Source organism: Ptychodera flava, chromosome 14, assembly GCF_041260155.1.
Source record: "Ptychodera flava strain L36383 chromosome 14, AS_Pfla_20210202, whole genome shotgun sequence".
NCBI classification, from domain to species: domain Eukaryota; kingdom Metazoa; phylum Hemichordata; class Enteropneusta; family Ptychoderidae; genus Ptychodera; species Ptychodera flava.
In genome coordinates this window covers 30,415,786-30,442,051 of record NC_091941.1, presented here as the reverse complement: position 1 = coordinate 30,442,051, position 26,266 = coordinate 30,415,786, and the positions used below count along the sequence as shown (strand labels likewise).

General features: G+C 42.5%; 2 protein-coding genes across 2 annotated transcripts in view; one reads left to right on the top strand and one right to left on the bottom strand.

Moving 5' to 3' along the window:
• LOC139150144 (small ribosomal subunit protein uS12m-like) overlaps nucleotides 1-26,266 on the bottom strand; it is a 629,842-nt gene that overhangs the window by 543,930 nt on the left and 59,646 nt on the right. The gene's annotated exons all lie outside the window — the stretch shown is intronic.
• On the top strand, nucleotides 9,757-12,629 carry LOC139150121 (uncharacterized). Its single transcript, XM_070722291.1, has one exon. It carries the CDS (start codon nucleotides 10,410-10,412, stop codon nucleotides 11,643-11,645), a length of 1,236 nt encoding a protein of 411 aa, XP_070578392.1. The 5' UTR covers nucleotides 9,757-10,409; the 3' UTR covers nucleotides 11,646-12,629.

The following is a 26,266-nucleotide window of genomic DNA, read 5'->3' as shown; positions in this document are numbered from 1 at the left end:
TCCCCATTGGAAATGTGCGTTTTTGAGTATTGTCCTATTACCGGTTACGCGGCTAACAAAGGAACATGGTGTAGTTTTTACAACACCACTTGTTATAAATGTCGGCGAAACCTTTATATATCATATATATATATATATATATATATATATATATATATATATATATATATATATATATATATATATATATATATATATATATATCATAGTGAATTAATGTCGGTTCAATCTGGAAATGTAAGCTCACCTGTTTTGATTTCTTTTTAAGAAATGCACTTATTTTTATGAGTAATTTATAATATTACAACATTTAGCTATAGGTACCAAACTCTTTCGAGAAATTTGAAATATGTAAATATCCAATTCTTCCGTATTCGTTCCAATTTCTTTGTATATGTCTGTCTATCTGTCTGTCTGTCGATACATTACATTTGTATATCTCATCATACGTGCATGTATTATCGCAAGGAATGCATTTTTACACATATCTATTAAGAGAGCACATATTGGATCATTTGTAAATGTCACCATATGAGGTTATTGTGAGAGCTAAGTTTATAATCGGCAAGTCTGACTGCCGTACGACACCTGTTCCGTTACGTTTTGAGCGAGGTTGGTCTTTGGCCAATATGGTCGACGTAAAACGTGATCTGGCAATAAACCTGTCGGTCAAATCGGTCACAGTCTCACAGTTGACGTGGAGTGTATTTCGACCAACCCTCCTCTCCTGGCGGACAACATAGCTACCCGATGAGTCACGGCACTCCAGACGAAATGATTGCATAGATGTCAAAGTGATAACGCAACGGGAACCGACCACAGTTGACTTTATTAGATAATAGACAGATTATATTAATACTTGATGTGAGGTTCTCACTGATTTACATGTGTTTCAAGGGTAGAAACTTTTTCGAAGTCTGGTTTCTGGCTGACAGCAGATGGCGAGGTTGATAACTTTTTAAGAAAAATAGCTTTAATTAATTGATTAGCCCTTCCTGAATACCTCTTAAATTAATAAGTGATGAAATTAACAAGGCCAATAGCGTAGTTAATTTTGGTAGACCTGTTAAAAAGTCATCACATATGTGCACAATGGAATTTACGTGACGCTTATCCTTTCTCTCTCTGTTACATCAACTGTTCAAAGTTACCGCTGTAGGAAAAACGTGGTCGTGTCAACATTCAGTGTCGATTTATCAAGTAGCTTATTTACAGTTTACAAGAAACTCTCAACAGCTACGGTTTGATATTGTATAGAAGCTTGCACCTCCCATCTTCATAGCCTTCGTCCGTTCGTCGCAGCTTCTTTGTTACCGCTTGGGTTTTGCCATCTATTATTTTACAGAAACCACATTTTGGGGAAATTTCCACCACCCTTAGGTGACTACAATCCTCCCCTTGAACGAATCCGGAGTGGCTCTCGTGCGCGTTCCTATATATCATAGATTTTGTGTATCATGTGGGCGCCAGTGTTTTCCTTCGGCCAGGCCACAAGTCGGATATCTCTCTCACCGAAGTGAAACCGCGTCGCTTAAAGCGGATAAACAAATCATATCCCATGTGCGAAGGAATATAAAACAAATCCGCAGAACTGTGTTAACAGTGTACATGTTTTCATTTCCAGAATTTAGCATCACTTACTTTCGCTACTGCCGCAGTGACAGCAACGGTCGACAACCACTGGGCTTCTGTCTTTTAAGGAGCCACTTGGGTGTACGAGGGTAGTACTGTTGCAATATTTTGGATTCTTGTTCAGCGTTGCATTCGCTCAAGATTTTGAAATCAAGCATCGCAAAGTTTGGTCTACTTTTTCCCAGTCGCCATTGACTCCCTTTGAATTACTTGTCAGAGTTGAGTGGCTTGGTTGAAAGGTAGCGAAGAAGAACCCATTTATCACAGAGAAAGTATATTTTTCTCAGTCCAGAATCATTGAGATAGACTTTAGAATTGTTTGAAAGGGAACGAAACTCATTACTCTTGATGTTATGTCCACTTGTTGTAATTGTGACGTCAACTTGAATTTCATATGTTGTTGACAGTCATCACATTTCAGGGGCAACCGGCGGAGTGAAACCATGTCAATTTCAAATGTATATGCGTATCTTTCACTGTGATCGCAAGCAGTCACCTAGCCCCAGTTAGTGATGGCTGCAACGTGTGGCGGTTCGCGGCGTTTTCGCGCTCACTCTCACGGGGGCACGAAAGCACGCGTCGTGAAACAACTGTACAGATCGCAGCTAAGAGACCGATTTTCGGTGGCATGGAACTTGCAGTCTTGCGAGCGTGTCATCACAACCATGACATTTTTCTCAGAAACAAAACCGTATCTTTACAAAGACACACACTCCGACAGCACGCTGGGCCTGACGTCTCCCCGAGTCTGGTAGTTCAGCTCAAACAGATATTCCAAATTAATTTCTACATTCTTGTTCACATGGCAACGAAAACTAATCCCACAATTTCCGTGGCAAGTGAAATGAAACGAAATAGCAGCGTTGTGGAGATGTTTATGGGGTTATTTCACCGGCTTCTGAATATCCCCTGCCCATACTTTATTTCAAGTCTTCGCATCTCGTAGCAACGTTCTGTTTCCCGCTGACATGAGAGGGAGTTGCCCTGGCAACCGGCCGTCGAGTTGTTCGGATGAGAGCTATGTGTGTTTCTGTATTCATGGTTCTTGCCGGCATAATATTTTACTATCGTATTTACATATACATATGTCAAATAACATATTTTACGGGGTCTGGTCCAGGAATCGTTGGGCGACCACAGCTCAGCTGATGCCATCAAAAATTGTTCACTTTGCCTCTCAGTCACTGGAAGCGCCACGAGGGACCAATTTGTCTATGAGCTAAGGCTGAGCTGGAGGGAAAAAGAAGAAAGTTAATTGGTCTTGGCCTGTCTTGTGAACAACACCCTGCTTTTGAACACAGAAGCCCTTTACATTTCAAATGGTGCTTGTGTCGTTGTTGTGGAAACACGGATATTAGGGATCATGTGTTTGCACCGGATGTGTACGGTGTATTTTCCCCCTTTCTCTCTCTTCTTTTGAATCACCAATGGCTATTTACTGCACAAAGAATACAATGCCATGCAACCCTATATTCCTCAATTTTTGTCCGTAAAATTAACAAAACAATGCAAGAGTTAAAACTGAGAGAAAGGCGCGCTTCCGCATTATTATAGCAACTCTGAAATACAGGTAATGATGGTTAACTCACCCCTGTCTTGTGTACATGAATCCATTTGTGTGTGTGTGTGTGTGTGTGTGTGTGTGTGTGTGTATGTATGTATGTATGTATGTATGTATGTATGTATGTATGTATGTATGTATGTATGTATGTATGTATGTATGTATGTGTATGTATGTGTGTATGTATGAAGTGTAATGTTATATATATATATATATATATATATATATATATATATATATATATATATATATATAATTTGTGTACCTTTTATTTTCACTAATTTGCTTGTGAATCTAATGTTACCGCGTATATTCAGCGTATTCATGATTTCATCTGCAGTCCGCTGTTCCTCGTCTTAAAATTGTCCATCGTGAAAAGAGAGGGCCAAGAAAGAAAGAACGAAAGAAAGAAAGAAAGAAAGAAAGAAAGAAAGTTATATTTATGCATGCTGTACTCCTAAAGAATGCCTCAACCGCCGGACAGTAGCAATAAAGTTGATGATGTATAATCCATGAGAATGTTTCTTCCCGATATTGGAATTGTTTTCTCCAATAATGTTCACGGCAGTTCCTTTATGCAAGTCAGGAAATTCTTCGTCAGTGTTGCATTCATACTCGTGAATTATATTTCAGCGACTATTTATTAAATGTTTGTGGCATATTATAATAGAAACGTCCCACGGGGCAAACATTGTTCACAGGTCAGAAATCATTGTCCGTGGCGAATTTTGAATAGTTTAACTCCCTAGTTGCGTGACCTTTGCGAGTGAAATCATTCTAGGGTTTTGGTCTGCACTGAACCCATAGCTTGTAATGACGTGCGCGGCATTTCGTCGTCACCGCGTGAAAGAATTCCTGGTTTTGCTCACTTAAAATTCTTCCCTTTCCAGCATTTCCGAAGTGCAGCCTTAATAAAGTGAATATTAATTTGAAATAGAATCGGAGGACAAAATCATGCGTGAAGATTCGGGTGGCCCCGCGGCTCGCTGTGACGTCAGCGCGACAAGTGCGAGTCGACGGCGCTGCCGGAAGCCAGACAAACATGTTTGTGTGCCAAACGTGATGACGTCACACTCACACGACCGAACAAGTCTAAATAGTATTGCAAAATAAAGTCTCGTGAAAATGTAGGAATACATTTTAGTTTTTCACCCTCTCTAACAAGGAAGTAATCACTTGAACTTGTATATGCAAACATGATAGTTTATTCTAGTACTTATGAGTACTATTTAGCATGATCACGACAATCTAGTCTCCGGATCGACAAAACCTAGATAATACTTCTTTTTCCATTTCCAATTTACACCTGTATTCCTCATGAAATTTTTTCGCGATACACGCGTTATCTATATATTTGGAATCGTCCAACTCCATTTGAAATACGAAGTTGCAACTTCGATAGTTTTTTTGGTCATTTGATTTTGTACAAGGGCGACGGGTAAGCTGATTGTACCGCTACACAAACTAGTGCATGGTTTTTCATCAAGATCTGACTCTCTAAGCGTACAAACACAGTCTCCATTATCGCCATGAAAACAGGATATTATTCGTCTTGTCACACAGGAAAACTCTTTTTAATCATTTTATCTCTCTCAATTTAACATTATTTTGTGCAAATAATAACATTATTGGATATTTCTTTCGGCATCATGATGTCTTCGGATTGAAATAGTAAGCCCACGAGTTTCTGCTGGAGAAAAGCGAGACCTATGAACAAATGTCAGCTGATGACGTAACTGCTTTCGCAATTATGTATTCAGTGATAAAAAGTAGTCATAATTATCACTCATTAATATATTCATTTGATGGACCAGAGATATCAGACAAAATGCCATTCTCGGGGTCCTGATTGTCCTACACTGTCAAATATATGAATGAAGTGCATTTTCCGAGTAGCTTGCGCACCAGACAATTTTTTTCTTCACCGATTGATACTGCAAGAAAACGAATGACATGACAGCGTCAAACGAAGAAAACGAAATGGCTAACGATATCTGGCATACCAAGAATTGGTGTAACTGTTGGTATGATTTGTATGTAACTTACCAACAGTGAGTGTCGAGTTTTCCGAAACACAATACCTTTGTCCGGCAAAATCGCATTCATAATTGTGTCAAAATGTCGTCCATATGGCCTATTTTCACTCCATATAAATAGTTCTTGAACATTCGACAGAATTATGCAAATTATCATGATGTGTTTTCTGTGTTTGTAACTATGCACTACTTTGAAAGTTGTCTGCTTCAAATGGATGTTCAATAGACCACGCAAAAGCAAGGTTTTCTCGAGTTCAAGAGTACATTCCCTCGATAATCTCACGTTTTTAGTGGTTAAAAAAATCATGATCATGATTCGGTCGAAGTTGACTGTAAAACATCAGAAAATTGTATGTTTTAAAATGCTTGCCCGGGGCCCAATTGTGGCTTTCTGTATGTTTTTATCAGTTTTTTTTGTTCAACCACTTTTGCACTGAAGATGTAATGGAAAAAGACGTCGGCGAAGAAATGTGGATGAAGATTTTACGCATCATTCCACTTTGCAACGTCGTCAAACTGCTAGCCGCATTTCTGTAGTGACAGAGTTCTTACCAAATTGTCCTGCGACGCGCAGTTTTAAAGATTCTGTCACAGGGTTCAGGTATATTTTCATGATTAGCAGAAACGCTATAGCTTTCATCACTTCACGTTCCAAATTCGGTTTGCTATAGTATCACAGCGGCGATTTCGTTTCATTCCTTTGTTTTCTCCCAATCCACCTCGAAGGCCAGCCAGTGCTCCCATTCGGGGCGTCATCCATTTAACCTGACTGTAGCTTTGAGGTACGCGATGTGCACTTCCAAAAGGACATAACCAGCTAATTCTGCACATCAACGATGTGTAATTGTCCCTGCCATACGGTTGGTAAGACGAAAGTTTAGTGTCACTAATGACGCCCGACGATCCATTATGCAATGTAAGGAAACTGCAGCTTTTTGGCGACTGACAATGTTCAGAGCCTGCCACAAAGGATAGACATCGAAACAGTCCAGTCAATCACAAAACGGCAATTGGGTCGGTTTGGAGAGTTGACAACCGTACTCCCACCCTGTACAGTAGAAGTAGCACGTTCACTTTAATTTACTTTTTCAGAAAGGCGCCCGGTTTGAATCTTTTCAAAAATTTAGGTCGCAAGGAGAATACGAAGAAGAAAATTATACTGAATGTCACAGCCACATTCCTTACAAGACACTGTTTCTAAATTCATTGTTGTAAATTTTGGCAGCTTCCTTGGATGTGTATTAGATGCTGTTCACATATGAATCAAGTTTTAAAATACAATTCTGAAATACTTGTAAAAATCTGTTTCCATCAATCCAGTATTGCTAAATAACTTTTAGAGTTGCGTGCAAACATTAAAGCATGGAAAAGTTTAGGCAATTATCTTGGCACCAAGCTTCTGTTTTTCTCTGCCAGTCCACTTGTCTGGCACTCGCTAAATTTGAATATCTGTCAGTCTGTTTACGGTCTTGTGTCCGTCTATCGCTGTCTGTCTGCAAGTCTCTGTAATATATCAGAAACAAACGCACGTCTATGTACTGTATTAGAAACAAACTGCAGATTCCTTTATTACAGAATTACCCTTCCCTTCTTCACCTTTGGAATAAAGTTTATCCTCTTATCAAGAGCAATGTCACACGAAACTTTTTTTTTAGCCAGAGAAACTAACCCGTCCTTTAGTCTTTGATAACACCATTCTGTCACGTAAGTGGAGTTTTCTTAATCCGCCGATTTACCATCCTGACTTTGTCAATAGTTCCAAGGTCTGTGGCTTTTTGTACATGTATATAGGGTATAGAGACACGCTGAAACGGTCTGCAGAGCAAATAATCTCCTATTATGAGACAGAAAAGCCTTCCGGAGACTAAGTTGATGTGAGAACAATCTAACGCGTCTGCTTTTCTCTCCTTTTTTCACAACATACTAAACCTTTAAGACAGAATGCCAAAAAGGGCATATTGTTAGTTGACACTCTGCTTAAATAGACAAAACTCCTCTAACAGCGCGGCAGCCCATTGCAAGCACATGTTGCAAACATTGAAACCGCGGGAGGAATGGTTCTAGCTGCAGCTCGTTCACGTTGCTGGCCGTTGGTTTTGGAAGGGAATCACTTGATTTGTGTCATGAAAATATTTAAGGGGTATTAAATGTATCAAGGTAACCCAGCCAGGACGCCTGACCGCAGGGCCACGCGATAGGCACGCGCTGTCCGTTTTCTTTACAGCGGCGGAAATCAAACGCACCCGATATTTTGCTGAACTAAACATTTTCAAGACGCCCAAAAAAATCTAGAAATTATATTTGTCTGCCTCTTGACTGCATTCTTGGCAGGCCACACAAACATTCGCTGTACATCGTACAAAGATGACTCACGTGTCGGGTCAGGCAGATTCAGCGTCACAATATCAGACGAGACAAATGTATGTCTGACAGCTTGAGTTAAGTTCCAAGGGACTACTTTCTGTCTGTTCTCAGCTGACTGTGCGGTATTGGAGATGTCTTAGAGCATTTTATTGTATCCTCTGTGTATATTTTACCTGCCCGCAGCAATTCATCCGCGATGTCTGATAAACTTACAAACTGTGCCGTCAGCTCGGTGGTTAAAAGTTGTTGAATTTGCGTATCTGTGAGACGGGCACAGCTCAATGATGCTGCAGATTCAAGAGACTTGCCACTCGTGAAAGCTTCCCCCAAAACAGCCGCCTTTAGACAAAAGAGTAGATCGGGTTACAGAGGGGGCTAGGCTTGGACAAAAGAGAGGAACGGGTTGACTTACACCGGCGGTGTTGCAGGGATGGCAACCCGCAGTGAGAATGGTGTCCCGGATGGAGGAATCCCTGTGGAAAGGGGAAAAAGGCGTGAAATTTTGAATAATAAATTCCCTCCGAAAATCCCTAGTCCATAGTGAAACACACAAAGAGGGCGGCTAGTTCTCAACATTCTGTGTCCGAGAGAGATTTCCCGCCTGTCACAGTCAAATGGTATTAGCATCTGTGCCACTATGGAAACAAGGCAAGTGGTTGCTTCGTCTCTGGTAGATTCATCGCGGGTACATCCGAGGCAGGCGGCTCGAAGTAAAAAAAAGATTAACAAAAGGTTCGTGCCTATCTGCGCATTAGGAGGACGCACTCTAAAATCGGTAACAATCTGAGTCGGTAGCACAGAAGGCATAAAACACTTTGTAGGGTGTTTTTGACAGGAGAATTCAAAATTGCAGGCATAATGAAAACCGACAAGCCTCATTCATAAACGTGTGGTCAATTTGTTGGCCTTGCAACGAGGTCTTTTTGTCTTCTTCTTCACCTTTCAATTCAGAGACTTGTTATATTACACACTTTCCTTCCATTTGTCATTGTCCACTCTAGCGTTGTCTTCATTCGCAGTCTCCACGGCAACCGACCTAATCCTTAATGAAAACCCGCCGATTCGATATTCAGCGAATCACTGAGGGATGATTGGCGTTTCCATGGCGACCAGGTGGAGGGAGTGAACCGCGCCATAATTATTGCTAAATGGAAGTGCGGCAGTTGTGTGACAGTCAATTGTGTCACTCCTTCCCTGTGATGGCATTCTTTGTGGGCTCCTAGGGCACGAAGACACAAAGGCGAAAAAGGCTCGTTATTATAGCGAAGCTAATCTCTGTAGTAAGACTGCTTTTCACGGCTTTGTATACTTTACCACTGGAGTTTAACGGCCGAACAATGCGAGACAAGATTCTTGCGCTGAGCACTCGATTAATACCTTGGATATGCGGCATGCTTGTGCAGCTGTTTAAATCCCCATAACACAGGTCGGCTTTTATGAAACCTAGCGGTTGTTCGAATGTGCCGCGGTAAGCCGGGAATTCGTCTTTCTTGCCTTTCTTACCTTCCCTCTCTCTCTCTTTCTTTCCGGGCACTTGGCGAACTTTATGCGAGTTGAGGGGTGGGGGACAAAATGGCGGCTAGAGCCGAGCGCCCACTTCTTGCCCGATAGTGTGTGTACGACGGTCACTCTAGTGCTAAGAGTGCTGAGATAAGAGTTTTCAGTGTACAAATTACGAACAAAGGGGAGGGCCAAGTAAACGTGGATGTCGAAGAGAGAAAAGACCTTGCGAGACGATGAGTGGCATGAGGGTAATAGCAGCGTAAACACACTCTCCAAGAGAAAAATAGCGGATAGAAAGAGTTACACAGCGATCCCGCAGGAAATACCTCTTGTAAACATTCACGGAAAGGTGCTGATTGACTCAATAGAAACGATCGGAAAGTAATATCGTCCTGTTTATTGTGAGACCGACGAGATATGTTTTTATGAATCCAAATAAATGGAAAATGGCGACAATTGACATATTTCCACCCATCCACTGCAAATTTTTCAAAATGAAATATCAATTTAAGAGATTAGGGTAACTATTGATCCTTCAGTTAATTTCACAATATAAGCGAACAATGGTCGCCTAGGCAACGGCAATGTCCTAGCATGAAATGCCATAGAAAAAACGCCGGACAAATTTGGTTGGCCTGGCATGAATGACAGACGTCAGAGGTTATTGAGATTTTTGGAGGGTTTTACCGCGCATTGCGTTGGCCCGGCAATACAGGAAGCCACTTCGCAAAGAACACATCCTCTCGGCGGATATAAGGCTCTGTTCGATCTGGGGAGAGACGCGCGCGCACCGGAGACAGTTGTCAAAGTGGCAAGATACATAAACGTCGTGCTGTTTCCGTGGAAAACTTCCATTCCGCTGTCAGCCCGAGCACGATCCTAGGGTATTACAGAGGTGAAACGCAGATGCGTCGCCGCAGTCATCTCACCGGGTTGATAATGTACACGCGGTGCACGATACAGCCGATCCCGCTGGTAAAGTTCATAGTTTAATAACAATTACTACAATAACATTTGCCGGGGAATGTGTGCCGGGGAAGCAGGGGCTTTTTCTTCAATAGGCTGATGGAATCACGTCAAGAAGCACTACATTATCGCCCCTAATAGCTCGCAGTAAACGGTTGAAAATTGAGAAGTTGCCTGCCACTGGTCTTTGCAGCTGTTGAATGTGTGTGAAACCCGATAGTCCTCCGGTATTACTTGTCACCAATCATCGAGAAGAACTTCAGCTGAGCGTCAATTAGTGAGAACAGGATTGGGTGAGACATTGGCCCGAAGTCTCCTCCTGTGCCTACTTTTACACGCCAGAAAATATGACACAGGCAGAACGGCATTCCAGTGGGGAACCAGAGGCGAGTTCGCGACCACAGTCGGAACACAATTGCGGGGACAGCTCGCAGGAGAGCGTTCAGTCCGGTCGGACGGATAGAATGGCACAGACTCAACCGACATCTGAAGGTGATGTTAAGACGCTGCTGAATTTTGTGAACCTCGCATCTTGTGACATCAAAGCCGCCCTCGACAAGTCAGCCCCGTGCAAGAAATCCGTTGACCACAGAAAGTACCTTCAAAAGCAACTCAAGCGTTTCTCTCCGACCGATCGCGAACGATCCGCCGAGTACGCGCGTGCGGTTATCCACACAAGTGGTCGAGCCGAACCCTTGCGCTGTTTGAAAAAGCGGTCTGCTAGCATCTCCAGCCTGACGTCGGAAGGAAGCGACAGCGCTTCCGAGTTCAGTTACAACACCGACATGTCTCTGGGAAGTTCGGGCGAATACCGAAGTGAACTGAGAAAGGACAGCGAGAGTGAGTTCCAAAAGGACGAAAGTGACGAGAATCACAAGGGTGAGAAGAGGGGAAACGCCGGCAACCCTGTACCGCTCCGAAAGCGTCGCCTGCCGGCATCTTTCTGGCAAGAGCCGGGCAAATCACCCATTTCGATGAATATTCACAAGACAATTACAGACACTCCATCGTCTGGTAGCAAACAAACAGAAATCAAACATTCTATAAGTGCGATTGTCCATCCTCAAGTACGGGAACAGGAGAACGAGAAAGGTGCGTTTATTTTCCCGTCAGTGCCGTTGGCGGAAAGCGGACATCACCATGCCGATTACCATTTCCATCACTATCCTTTCGCCGCATTCGGGGACTACAACTCGAGCCATCTAGCGGCACTTTACCGAGCTGCGGCTGCAAGTAGCAGCAGCAGCAGCAGCAGTAATTCCCCGTGTAATTGCCACGCTCACCACTCGCACCACACGCCGACGACCGTCCCGCCGTCGGCGACCCAACAGATCGGATGTACTCCGCTTTTCTACGAAGCCGTCAATCTCTACCCTCGTCCCAGCCTCTATTCGGCTTCCATGATACCGACGTCGTCTGCGAGTAACGCAGCCACCTTTCCTCCTCCGCTGAACTTAACACTGCCACCTGCTACTGCGATAAATGAATCAATAAATTCCGTGACTACGCCCCGTATCTTTAAACCCATTCCGACCAAGAGTATAACAAGTTACCCGCAGCGTTTCCATCCTATCCACATGTAAAATGAACTTCCGCGACCATCCAATGCAAGCATCAGGACTCTACCTTGGCGGAGGAAATTTAGAAAACAAAAGTCATTCTCTTGCTGATCAAAGTGTTCGCTTCCCGATCAAAGGGCACCATGCTTCGGAGCAGACCTGTTGCAAATGACTTTGTCGGTATGGTGTTCTGTGTGTACAGGGAAAGAAATTCTGTGAAGTGGATAGCCAAACGAGAACTGATCTGTCGGTCGGCCGCCAAAATCTCAACCCCATTCTTAATTGACTGAGGAACCGCGGCAGAAAAGTCTTCTCATCCTTCTGTAATGTGTGATAAACCTTTGTGGAGAGAGAAAATTGGCTCATGCAATGTGTCTCATGCCGTGCTCCGTAGGTTCGTCGAATGTATAATTGTGAATATACTTTTGAGGATATTAACAACCATTCGACGAGTGGCTAAAGTGACCAAAAATGAACGGGTGTATTCGATGTTCTTTGATTTATAACAGAAACTGTTGAACTTTCTTTGATATTGATTTTTCGTAACTGTAAATACGCAATTTAGGTACACTTTCAGCTTTCTCGGTGGAACTAGCCGTCTGCATCATCGGGAATGATACTGTGCAGAACGGATTCACAATGCATACGGTGCCTTTGTCAGGAGATCTGGCAATCCGAAATTTTTAATATTTCGACAACATGATTTACATTTTTTAAAACACAGAATTTTTGACTCTTTTACAACCGATGGGAATTTCTTTATGTACAAAAACTACACAAAAAAGTCGTATTCTTCTGATTTTTGTCGGTTACTGTTTTCATCTCTCTCTCTTCTTCTCTCTCTCTCTCTCTCTCTCTCTCTCTCTCTCTCTCTCTCTCTCTCTCTCTCTCTCTCTGCCTATTGGTTATTCTGAGTGTTTGTTGTTGAATGTTAATTAGATGTAAAACGTAAAACTCATTTAGATGTCAATAAAAGTATTAGACAGCACAAAAAAGAGTGTTAACCGATTACTGATTCTTGTCTGTTTCACAACTTTTTTTGTTCACAGAATTAATTCTTATTCCACCGGGGGTTATTTGTATAGGGGAAACCTGCTTTCTCCACAAACGTTCGCGTTTAGGGTTCTCTAATCGCTCGTGTTTTAGCAATTTTTCTTACGCATCCAGCCCTCTACGCATGACTAGCCGCCTAAAAAATGGCCCCGGGGGCGACCAGATTTTCGCAGGATACTATTAAGGCGCAGTGGTCGTCGCGCTGCGCATCCTCCTGAGGGGGTCCCCCTCTGTTGTAAACAAATCCAAGAACGCCGCACATGTTACGGGTTGACTGTAATGTTTGCGATATTGCCGCTTGTTAAAATGGCGGCTGATCTGTCACAAGCATACCAACTAACCAAATGTAACACGCAATAAAAGGTCAATTAATCTAAGTTAAATATCTGCTAAATATTGAACAATAATTGCACGCTGGATTGAGATCACATTTGCTCATGATTTTCTTGAATCAGTTGAATGGGGCTCGGCTACTGTTATCGCTCGAGCCATAGAGCTAGACGTACGCATGTACGCATGTATACGCCAACAGACTATCAACGACCGGGCTCTAGTTTTCGACATCGCTAGCAAGGGCGAGAGCTTTCATTTCAAGAGGCCCGACAGGAGTACAAAGACAACAACCCAAACTACAGAAATCTACAGCTCGCAGAGCAATGCCCGCTGCAGCAAGAAGCATCTCTGCATCTGTTCCGTTCCGTGGTCTGTATGAACGTCCGTGTCAAACCGGGTATATGGCGCAGTACACTCGGCTGTGGAGAATCCAACTCAACTACAAATTTTACCCCGTTTTGGGGTGCAAACGAGAATTCCTAGTACAGGTATCAAGTCAAGCGAAGGACCTTTCATAGGTCTTCTTGTTATGTGGGGGTTATCTCACTTGAAAGAGGATTCAGACCTACCCGGCAATCAGGAGGTACAACAACGAAGTTTGCCCAGCACCGGTAGGCCTGCACAAGCTAGCGGTTGGATCACTGCCATGACCGTGCACAGGACCGGGGCACAGGATCTCTCGATACGTATATGCACGGTGTAGCCGTGCAATTTTCCTCCCAAATGCCGCGAAAACCAGCTCGTTTTGTCTATTGTTTCCTGTCATTTTACTATTTCTAACCACGTAATACTAGGAGAAGTAAGGCATGGTGATCAACAGTTGGTTGTGGGCCAAGTCGTCGCGGGCCGGTACGTTGTGGGACCGGATTCTCTAGCCTATATCCTGTACGTCAACGCGGTGACCGTCTCCCAACAACATCTCCCGTGTCCTGCTCTGGCTTGCCGATCATGGTCTTGAGTGTAATTTTGTGTTAGCATTGTGCTTGTTGCTGGTCTACATATATAGGCAATGTTTACAATTTTAGTTATGTATTTTCACTGTACTGTACCATAGCATTGTGTATAAACAGCGTGATCGCGCGCGATCAAACCTTTTTGTTCACTGTGTCTGCGTGCAGTAAACTCAGCGACATAATGTGCTGAGTGTAGTGTCCCAATGTTCGTAGCTCTACACGAGTTTATAGATAGAAATACACCACTTAAGTTCGTTTCCGATCTTAATATTTTACTATTGCATGATGTTGAGTCTTACAATGGCCTTAACAAAGTGGGGGACTGCTCCCATCTCACTCCTATTGAAGTTGAGAAGACTTATGTTTACAAAATTTATGTTTATCAACAAAAAAATCACGCACGCGCAGCGCGACGACCACTGCGCTTTAAGTTCGCGCCCAAAATAGAGGCACTACAAGATGTTATTTTTCTACAATAACCCGACTGACATTCATTAGACAAAAAACACGTATGGACGCTATGGTAGACAATGAGAACCCTACAAGCATTTGCTCAGGGTTACTAGGCTGTGGTAGTAGACCTGGTAAAGAATGCCAAATCAATACGCTCAAGATGATCACGTTAGTTTTGTAATGAAATAGCAAGTATCCATTCCTTACAAGACGTGTTTAGAAAGTAAATACGCGTCTTCAGAGCCCCTTTTGTTTTTCACCACTTTTTTCTCCTTTTTGTCGGGTACCGGTCTTTCCACAGTGAGGACCTATTCTCCTTCACGGCGAAGTACGAATTACATTTGCTTGTGAGCGCGTGACCACAAAAACCCCCGAACCCTTTAGAAGATGCTTGATCTCTCCGCTACCTTTTAAGAAAGTTAGCTTGACTTTAACAAAGACAAATATTTCTGTAAACCCTATATATTTGTCAATATCCTAGCAGCCCTTTGTTTTGGGTTAGACGCACGGACAAAGCCCGTCAGCCGCGACGTTGCTATTGGAAACCTGCTCATTGAGAGTTGAAGAAACACACAACCGTCAAAGACTCGAGCTGTTTGCCTTTGTCTTTGGCTGCATTTAATGGCTATTTCGCCGAGTAGCAACAGATGCATACCAGCCGCCGGGATATTCTCTGCCATGGCAACACCTATAAGCGAAACCTGTCTCGGTTCAATGAGGGCGGTTTTCTTCTGTGATGTTTTAAGTGTGTGTCCTGGTCGTGTGTAGGATGTAAAGCAACAACTGTAGGGCCGCGGTTCTCTCGCGGCTGTGATTTGCGATGCTGACTGGGCCGCACACGCAATAACCAGCCGGAACGGTCTTAAAACAAAAATATTTCTCTTTGGCACACGCGACCAGCATCAAAATAGACACGGCGATCTGGAAGCAATTTTCCACTCTCGCTTGTGTTTTCGCAGAGGGAACAGCAGCAGAGGGCACGGGGTTGCGACACTTGACCCTACGTGTCAACGGACCGATTGTCAGCAACTGGTGTCATTGGATAAATATAATATCGAGCTTGCAAATGGGGATGTTGTACAAAACATCCAGATTTGTGTAGGGTGCAGGGTGGTGGCTGACAGAAACAAGTTGGCCATCAATGTTCCGTAGTAGGAGTTGATGAAAACACTCAAAGTGCATCCGTTTGAAGTTTGAACCAAAATAGAATCAAGGTTCTCTCTCCCGAGAAAAATTTCGCCTTGACTCGTCTGTCATCGCCGTCGTGCCTAGATTATTTTTACCTCATCGCTGTGCCTTGTGATGGAAATTCCAGCCAGGGAAATAAATCATCTAAATGGCGCATGCTATCGACAAAACCCTTCACTGCTGGTAGAACAATCAAAACGCCACGTAGAGTATTCAGAATTGACGGGTAAGACATCAAGGTGTCGATGAGAATGTGTATAACGCTGGAACCGTCGAGTGATGACGTAGAACTTGAACTTGTTTATTCAATACGGAATCGTGGCGAGGCCTCATGGCCCAGCAGCTGATACACCAGAGTGTCTCGCAGAGAGTGGGTCCATGAGTCTGTCTGTGAGTGAGTCTGTCACCGCTTGTAAACGACTCTGCCTTTCTGGGTGTCCTCTAATGCGGTATCGTGGCTATGTCGGATGCCGGCACCATGAAGAACACAATAAGTTGGCATACCATAATCTGATTTCTACCGACATTTAAAAAGATACAAAACTAGGAATTATCACTAGCCCGTGCGTACCATGCTACAATTCTATTGTTTCAAACCCCCTAAATAAATTTAAACGATATTGAACCATTCAATATGACAAGTGGTTGTTTTACGGAGGTAGTACGCAGAACACCTCAGTAAGACGGATACCGTTACTGGGTAAATTGTTTAAATATATAAACTAGTAAGACCATTTTGTTGATTCCACACTGATATTGTAGTTGGTTATAGTCCAAATCGAGTGGACTTGCGGCGAGATTTATCGCGTCCAAGGACGCTAACGTATCGAGGGCGTGAAATATTAATTTTTGCGCCAATTTGGAAGATTGTGACACAGGCACGTTTTGGTCTAGCTGGATTCGTTTTGCTTGAACGAGTCACAGTGCACGGTCCATCAATCACTACCTCTCAATCGTGGATGGATGGAGATTGATACACATTTTTATCCATTGCAGAGAAGAGTAACGAGGATGAGTCGGGTAACCGGGGACAGGGGTGGAGATTGAAGCAGGGGGTAGAGAGGAAGAGCAGATGGAGACAGACCGTCAAAAAATATATGGCATGGCAGCGAAGAATATGCACCAAACAAAGGAAACTGGCAGAGAAGATTTACGACAAGGGACCAAGAAGGCTTAAAGGAAAGGGCCCGGCAGAAAGGTCATAAGGGAGAAGGGGACAGGTGTTAGAAGGGAGGGCGGGCCAACAAGAATGGAAGTGAAAGAATGAAGGATTAAATCGTCAGAACAAATAAGGGAGAATGACCGGAGGCTATAGAATGGAAGAGAGACATTTGAATTAGATGTGAAGAAGAGAATAAGAAATATTATTGATCGGCTAACGAGAATGGGATTGCATTTTAAGATTGGATGGTATTTGGAAGGTTCGTGACATTAAAACTGACTGATAACTTCAATGCTACTCCATGCTGACCTTTTGTAACACAGATATGTCCAGGACAGCATAGGTGCCTGAAATTTGTTAAAAGGGAGGGGGGGGGGGGTGTTGGCGGAAAACTTCTACACAACGTCATATGACATATACACGTCCTCTCTTTATCTACATCTCTCTTTTATCTATATATATATATATATATATATTATATATATATATATATATATATATATGTGTGTGTGTGTGTGTGTGTGTGTGTGTGTGTGAGTATATACATACATACATACATACATACATACATACATACATACATACATACATACATACATACATACATACATACATACATACATACATACATACATACATGCATGCATGCATGCATGCATGCATGCATGCATGCATACATACATACATACATGCATACATGCATACATGTATGCATGCATGCATGTATGCATGTATACTTATGTTCGATAGTCCCTTCCTTACGTGTTTTGTATTTCGCTGAAAGTGACCGACATCCAACTTGACAGACTGTCCTTACATTTACAAAGAAAGAGAAACCCCGTTTACGCGACAGCTTCGTAAAAAATGCTGAAGACTGCTCGGTATCGCTCGATGTGTACAATGTGTGCAGCGAGACGCGTAGCAACGTCATCGGCGTGGACGTTAAGTGAATCCCGTTGCCATGACAAAGGCACTACTAGAAGGAAGACGGACATGGACAGGATGCGAATGGCTGTATTATTAGATAAAGCGAGGGTGGATTTCCATGGCGACGCCATCACTCATGTTTGTAACGCGTTACACAGCTTCCCCAATGACAGACGCTGTCCGATCATGCAGCTCCCGCTCTCTCCCTGTAACCCCCTCCCGCGAGCGATGCAAAAAGTTGAGAAACCACAGCAGTGGTTGGGTCTCTGAGCCAGAAAGAACAGTCGACGTATACATCAGGTTAAAATGTGGAACATCTGAACAACTTTCACCTCGAGACAGTGGAAGGCTGGCCTTCTGGTGGAAAGAACAGCTAACACTGATAAGAGAAAGACAGTGGCGGGGTGTCACACTGATTTAACATGTTGTGATCAGGAATATTAAATTCGAGATTCTTGGCCCGTTACTCCAAAAGAGAGACAAATTTACAAATGAAATGCGCAGGTTGACACCAGTGACACGGACAAATAGAAACCCCGACTTAACATGTCGCATTGTCTCTACTCCCGCGATCGAATTTCACGTTATCAATTTTATGAAATTTGCTGAATCCAGTCGTCGTCTTCACAACAGCGTGATTCGCATTCCGTGTGTCGCGTTTCATCTTGTAGCTATGCCGTGCATGGCAACTATGCTGTTGCCTGGCAACAGCTTCTGGCTTCCAGCGGCTCTGCAAGTGAGCATTCCTCCGAAGCTACCCCGCTGAAGCGTCTCTGCCTCCTGGGTAGCATTTTGCCATGTAGACGCAAAACACGCAACGCACTCACCTACACACTCATTCGCTCGCTCACGCACCGACAGATGTATTCCATGTTATGTACATATAATCAAAACATGGCTCCTGTACTCTCCATGGGTGAATATCATTTCGACGAGAAACACTACACAAACCAGGCGTGCTTTCTTAGGAACTTGCGCCATAAAACGCTGTTTGTCATCGCTATCGTGGCGTGACCAGCAATACCTCGATGGACCAGTCAAAACATGTAAGTTATATTGACACCACGTGACCATTTGCAGAAAGCCAGATGGATGAGTCGGCCAACGGTAAATTTCGTTTGCGCCGACATGAAGATGACGGCGTGGGACAAAATTACGAAACGGCGACAAGTTTACTGAAATAAAACTCAATAATAAAACTTTCCCTTCTTAATCTCAAAGAAAAAAATACACGGACAGTGATAGTGACAGATATTATCAGAAATATATGCTGCGACAGGTCTCTACGAGATATAATGTACTGATCTGTCATTTTTGTACATTTAGGTCAATAATAAGAAAATGCATATTTTGCTCGAAAATTTTACCACAGAGTAGAAACAGAGAGAGAGAGAGAGAGAGAGAGAGAGAGAGAGAGAGAGAGAGAGAGAGAGAGAGAGAGAGAGAGAGAGAGAGAGAGAGAGAGAGAGCTGTTTCCATATTCGTGTGCTCAGTTTTAAATTTGGTGTAAATTTTAGTGTCGTATTTTGTCAGACCGACGGCGAAGGGACGAATGCGACGTTGCAATAAACTCAAAGTTTTTAAGGTATTGCCTGATGTCCTCACGGTTGAATTGTCTCAGTGGGTTAAATGGAACCAACAACGTGGATATATTACAGAGTTTTGTTGCAACGTGAAGTGACTATAAAGTCAACTGATATGCTGTGATATTTTCTCTTCTATAATCTGTGGTGTGTGGTGCAAGTGGTACTGCGCTGCCCTGTGCTGGATTTAGTATGATATGATGTGATGTTTAATTGTGATGTGACATGGTGTGATAAGATATGATGTGATATGATGAGATTTGATGTGATGCGATGTGAGATGATGTGATGTGCTGTGATGAGATGTGATGCGATGTGATGTAATGTGACGCAATGTGATATGACATAACTGTTGATATGATGTGAAGTAATGTGATGCGATGTGATGTGATACGATGTGATGTGATGTGATGTGCTGTGCTGTGATGAGATGTGATGTGATGCGATGCAATGCGATGTAATGTGACACAATGTGATATGACGTGATATTTGACAAGTGTGACGTAATGTGATACGATGTGTGATGTGATGCGATGTGAGATGATATGATGTGCTGTGTCGTGAGAGATGTGATGTGATGTGATGTGATGTGATGTGATGTGATGTGATGTGATGTGATGTGATGCGATGTTATGTGACGCCATGTGATATGACGTGAGATTTGACGTGATGTGATGTGATATGATGTGCTGTGTCGTGAGAGATGTGATGCGATGTTATGTGACGCCATGTGATATGACGTGAGATTTGAGGTGATGTGGTGTGCTATTCTTTTGGCTGATAGAATCTATATTGGAAAAATATGAATGTAATATAATGGAATTCAAATAGCTGTCATTCAGGTAATACTCAAATATTACTTGTACTTTGTTTTCTATTGAAAAATGATCTTCCCTTTTCTTCTCCAAATAAGATTCGCTCAAGTTCGATTTTTTGCTTAAGAGAGGAGGCGAGGCACACCAATGGAATCAGTCTTGTAAAGATTTGGTTCAAGATTTCTGGATTGTTGTTGTCGACCAGGAGGAACCCGCCACCTGTTTTACGACCCTGATATAGAGAATCTAAAACCCGCACGACAAAGCACGGTTCCTATAAATTACCACCATTCCCAACTGGCATTTAAAATGCGAACAGCGCAAATGACAACATTTGTTAAAAGGAGGGAACATATAGTAGGGATGGATGGTAATAATAGATTGCACTTACCAATATTATGATACCCCGTAGGTATATACGATTACTTTTCTTTGGCCAGCCCAGATGTATGTCTTCTCTGACAAAACTGAACCCTTACCAACTTGGTATACGGGAGGTTAATATTTGGAGTCCAAGTCAACTCGGCGCTGTACCTGGTTCTCATGAAGCGTACGCACTCAGGGTGAAGAAATGAGCGTAAACTCTTCGTGGAGCAAAACAAGCCCACAAACAAACAAACAAACAAACACACACACACACAAACAAAGACAAACACCCCACGAGAAATGTTAAAATGATCAAACATACAGCTATCGTCTTTAACAAAACAGGCGGAACAACTGTGTTTAATTGTAAATCACTAGAGAAGAAGAGAAATTCTAGCCATGTCTTACACAATTTTTTAAAGTCTTTGAGAAAGTTGCCTTGAAACTCTGGGTGTTAAGAGGTACTCTAAAGTCAACCTGTCGACTCCTAATTTCTATTGATAATGGAGATAATAAAATAACATTTGTTCACATAGCCAACTTTCCATGTGATATCCCGTGAATACTACCGAGAACACCATCGAAAGCATTTGATCGCATGGACTTTGAATAAGCCTTGCGAAAAACAAATAAATTTTCAGGCAAAAATCCTAGGCAACATTCTTTGAATAATGTCAAATCACTATTGTACTTTTCCTTCGGAAAACTACATCATGGAGATTTTTTTCTATTTTCAAATAGGGCATGATCGTATGTTGGATATCACAAACTCTTGCGGTGAGGTTGTCAAACAGTTCGTCACGTCACGTGACCACCGGGTGAAACGGTCGTGAAGTGTGTTGAAGGCAAATTTATTTGTCTCTGGGCGATACGAGGCATGTATGTAGCGCAGATTCTGCTTTTAAGTACATGACAAAACATTCTTTCGAGTAAAGGGCCATGCTTTTATGGCAGGGTCATATTAATCAATCATCTTGGCGACATATCTCAGCGGCCCTCTTCATCGGGCAACTGTTTCGTCAATATGCTCAAGTTGGCTGGTGACAAAAAGTTAGACTGGACATGATAATATTATCTAGTAGGGTCCTTCGACCGGTTAGGAGTTCATATTTGATCACCAGTGAACGGTTTGAGAAATGCCCAACATTTTCATTGAAGTTCGTTTTCTCTACGATAAAGATAATGTTCATAGCCGTACGATCTTACGAAGAAAGAAATCAACTGATGGTAGAGTTTGAGAGTTTGAGAGTTTAGAGAGAGAGAGTTTGAGAGAGTGAGAGAGAGAGAGAGAGAGAGAGAGAGAGAGAGAGAGAGAGAGAGAGAGAGAGAGAGAGAGAGAGAGTGTGTGTCTGTGTGTCTGTGTGTTTGAGATGGGGTAAGGAGGATGGGCAAAGTCGAGCATTGATAAATGATGATTACAATATTGAGATCGTTTTGCCGCCACGTATGTACTAATTCATGGCATTGTAATTTCAATAAAAATATTTATTGGAAGCTCCATTCTATTTCACCCATGTATCCATCATCATCATCATCATCATCATCATCATCATCATCATCGTCATCATCATCCATCATCATCCACCACCACCGTCATTAGCATCATCGTTATCATTGACATCATCATTACCGTCACCCACTATCATCATCATCATCATCATCATCATCATCATCATCATCATCATCATCATCATCATATCACCATCATCATCATCATCATCATCATCATCATCATCATCAGAGGCAGCAGCAGCGGCAGGAGCAGCATCAGCATTAACATATTTTCGCCATCAACTCAGAACAGCCAATAATTACAACCACAATGCCACCTTATCCATAATTGGTAGCCCCGTCATATCCACATTTCAATGCTTTCTTAATTTCACGGGAGCTTCAAACTGTTGCCGGCTACAAGTTCAAAACTTTTCAGGGTTTTATCAGGAGAGTTTTTTACAAATCATCGTCACCGACATCATGATTATCAGCCATCTTGTCATCGCTATAATTATTTATCGTCACCTGCCGACATTGAGATCATTTTCTGACAACCTCCTGTCGTCGCTAGGCGTACTTTTAAAAACACGTTTGCGTCCAGAAACTTCACGAAGTCTTCAAGACCAGCTTGAAAATGTCGCACTTTGCTTTAAGCTTTAACTGACAACGCCAGGTGTGTGGCGTTGTGATATGCCCTGGCCTTTCAAATAGGCGAAGGAATGTATACAGCGTCCCAAGTGGAAACCTTCGACCAAGCTATTACCCTTTTAAATGGAAACGCCAGCTTTATGGAAAAGGGCACCGTTAAACGTATTGGAGATCAAATTTATCGTCCAATGATTATTTGATGGGCAATTCCAACTACATGATGTTTGCTCATTTGACATCCTCGCCATGACCGCCAGACATATTTTTTCTCGGACAAAAGTAACAAGAATGCGTGATGGCAGAGTAACCTTCTTGCGAGTCAGCTTGACTTTTTATACAGTAAAAGCCAGACTATGCACGTGCGCGCGTCTGTTCAACTCTTTTTATTATTGATTGAATGTGGTTCAAGAAATTAACTCCTCATACTTGGAATAATAACAAACGCGAACGTTATAATTTCTCGCTGTGATAAGAGCCAGTGCGCCGATGATATCCAGCGGTATCGGAATGCGAATGAAGATTAGCTTTGTCGACTGCGCAATAAAATAAAAGATGGCAAATGCTTTTCCAATGTGGCCGTAACAGCTGATGTTCCGTCCGAGAGGTTTCGAATAACCCTAAGTGAATAAGATACACGGGGTTAATAGGTATATAATACTGTGTATAGCGTCTCTGGAATGCCAACAACGTGAAGTCAACCAGTAAACGTCAATGCGCCACGAACAACTGGCAAATTCTCGCCGTGTTCGCTGTCTGTCCAAGCACGCGAAGCTCGTCCTCAGCCGGGTCTCTTATGTCATGAGCCACCCATAAATTCTGGCGTAGGAAATGTCGCCTATTCCGACCATTCCCTGGATTTACTCGGGCGAATTCAAGGAACAGCTGGGTTTCCCGCCCGGAGAACGGTCTAGGATTGCTCCCGAAATGCGCAGTTCGGGTTTTCGTACTGATGTTTATGGTGCAGAGCCAGCATTTCTCATGATTTTAATGTCTCAACGCTTTATTCGGTAAAAACGAGCACAATTTCATCTTTCTTTTGGTAACTGGGTTGCCAGATGCTTTTAAAAAACTGTCGAACTGTGTTGGCTGGACGCGTCTCAAGGCGAGATTTCTCTGGGGCCATCTTTCTCGCTGGCCCCAGCTGTCGAAAGAGTTTTGAAAGAAAAACACATTTGTTCATTTATCTGCCTCGCTTAGATCTCCAAATATCTTCACGGTCCTATCTTTATTTCCTTTACACATAAACGCAAATACTTGCTGTTTTCAGAAACGCCAAGCACGCCAGCTATCTCCACTGTCAACTTTACAGTTGCGACCCGTAATTTCAGATATGCTCCGTATTACTTTTTCAGGCATTCGACCATAAAACTGTCATAAAAATCAAAGAATATGATAGTTGTAAGTGCAACAAAGAGCCCGGGGAGGAGACTGGAGGTATGCGTGGATTAAAAAAGTCGGGGGACCACCATTCGCGACAAGGCTCAAGGGGGCTGACCCAGACCAACAAGGGCATATTGCCTGCTATTTACACGAAATCAATATATCGAGCGAGCGGGCAAAAGCAAATGCTTCTATCAAAGGCTGCACTGCGAACCAAGTTCTAAAATGCTCCAAGACGACGCTTTATCCATGGCAACAGTTTATTAGATGCTAACCTTCATCTGTAAGAGCACTCCACTGCTGTAAAATAAACCTACAGTGTGTCAGAATCATTTACATATAACACTGAGGTTTTGAGCCCCGAAATCAACGAAACGAGAGATTTCAAAAAGTGAACAGTGGATACTTTCTTCATTCATAAGATTGGTCATCGCTCTTTAAATCTTCCTCATATGTATAATGAGATTTTCCACTGTCTCGTATACAAAGGAAAATGAAATATCGCTAACATGATCATAATTTACAGCTGTTCGACTATTTGCGGCCCTCTAAATATGTAAGCGATCTCAGATGTTAGTGGCAACAGTCAGGGACTTCCATCATCCATCATAAGATGGTCACAATAATCGATCCTGACGTCTGAAAGTTTCTCGGCTGTGAAGCTATCTTACGAAAATCCGGGCATAAGCCGAACTCCGATTCTTTCGAATTAGTCACTTCCGTCATCACCGATAACTCACAGTTGAGAGTCACGGGAGATCGGTGTTGACTTGCCGGTTAATATTTGGCGCGTGTAATCGGTGTCATAATTCTCTGTGTGCACATAAAGGTTAGGGAGCAAAACAGCGCGCAGGAATGTCGTCAAAGTTTATTGCTATCGGTGATTCCATGGAAAGAAAGCCAACATCGTTGATGTTGTCTTTCCGTTCAGGACTATCGTACCCTCGATGGACACATAGCTTCAAATAAAACAGCAACGGTCGTTCATGTCACTAACAAAACGCGAATACGTTTCCAAGTCAACCATATCAACTCGAGTAATATGCCAGATATGATGAGTAACAAGTGCAAGTTTCTGCGCATTATGCATAATTTTCTTAGATTCGCTACTAACTCATAATCATTTGTTGACGGCAGATTCCTAGAAAGAGTGTTATCGTCCCATCGCCATGTCTGTAAGGCATGCTGTGTCGTCCATTATTTCGGCATGATCCAAGGCTCTGCAGTTGATCGATGTAATGACTTATCAAAAGATAGTAAATTTCCAAAAATGAAATGAAACACACTGACTTTCAAGCAGCCAAGACGCGGTCAACTCAATGCACGGAACCTCAAGGATGCATTTACATCCCTTAAATTTTTCGATTGAGCTCCGATCTGATTCGTAGAGCAGTAAACCAATAGATTGTCAAACTTCTGTCACAAAGGCACTAAGATTTAAGTGTCTAATGGATTTCAACATAATCGCCGCTACAAAGAGAGAGAGAGAGAGAGAGAGAGAGAGAGAGAGAGAGAGAGAGAGAGAGAGAGAGAGAGAGAGAGAGAGAGAGAATTTTATAATTATCTTTAATACCCTCTTTATAATTACTAAAATTTAAATAATTGTTTAAATCAGTGTTTCTTGCGCATCTTTTTCGAAAGAAATACGTATTTCATAGTCAAAGACGTAAGTTGTGTATGTAAGCAGAAGCAAATAATCAAATGTAACTTTCTGTTATGTTTACTTTGACATGTCGAAATAATTTGTTCGCACATGAGTGTGAAAACACGTGGGTCGCATCTGTTTAGTTTGATGAAAACGCCATACAAGATTGATGCTATCTTTTACAAAAGTATTCAGACTTCTGCGGGCTTGCTGTACTGTTTCATACTCTCTAACAAATTTAGTGATGATGATTTGACTAGTGGGACTCAAAACACGCGGTCCGAAAACGTACCAGTGGCCAGACTGTAGTGATAACATCTTAAGACGATATAAGAGTAACTATCAGAAATATATTACACGCCAGAACAGTTCACCCCTGTGCAGCGTGATGAACAATTTTACAATAAGTTGTCGGTAAGTCGCCCCCAGCGGATTATTAGAAACTCATAAAGTTCCAATCTCTTATGCTCACTACGGTTATCCTATTTTAGTATGTCGTGACGCATTTTTGGCAGTTTTTAAAAGCATCTGGCAACCACGTTACTCAATGTCTCTTAAAAATATTAAGTGGATGCACATAAGGATAGGGTGCTATTTATACCCGTTTTTCCAAAGGCACATTCGATGAAAATTTAAGTAATGATT

Coding starts and splice junctions, on each gene's coding strand:
- LOC139150121 (XM_070722291.1), top strand. CDS start 10,410: ATGACACAGGCAGAACGGCATTCCAGTGGGGAACCAGAGGCGAGTTCG.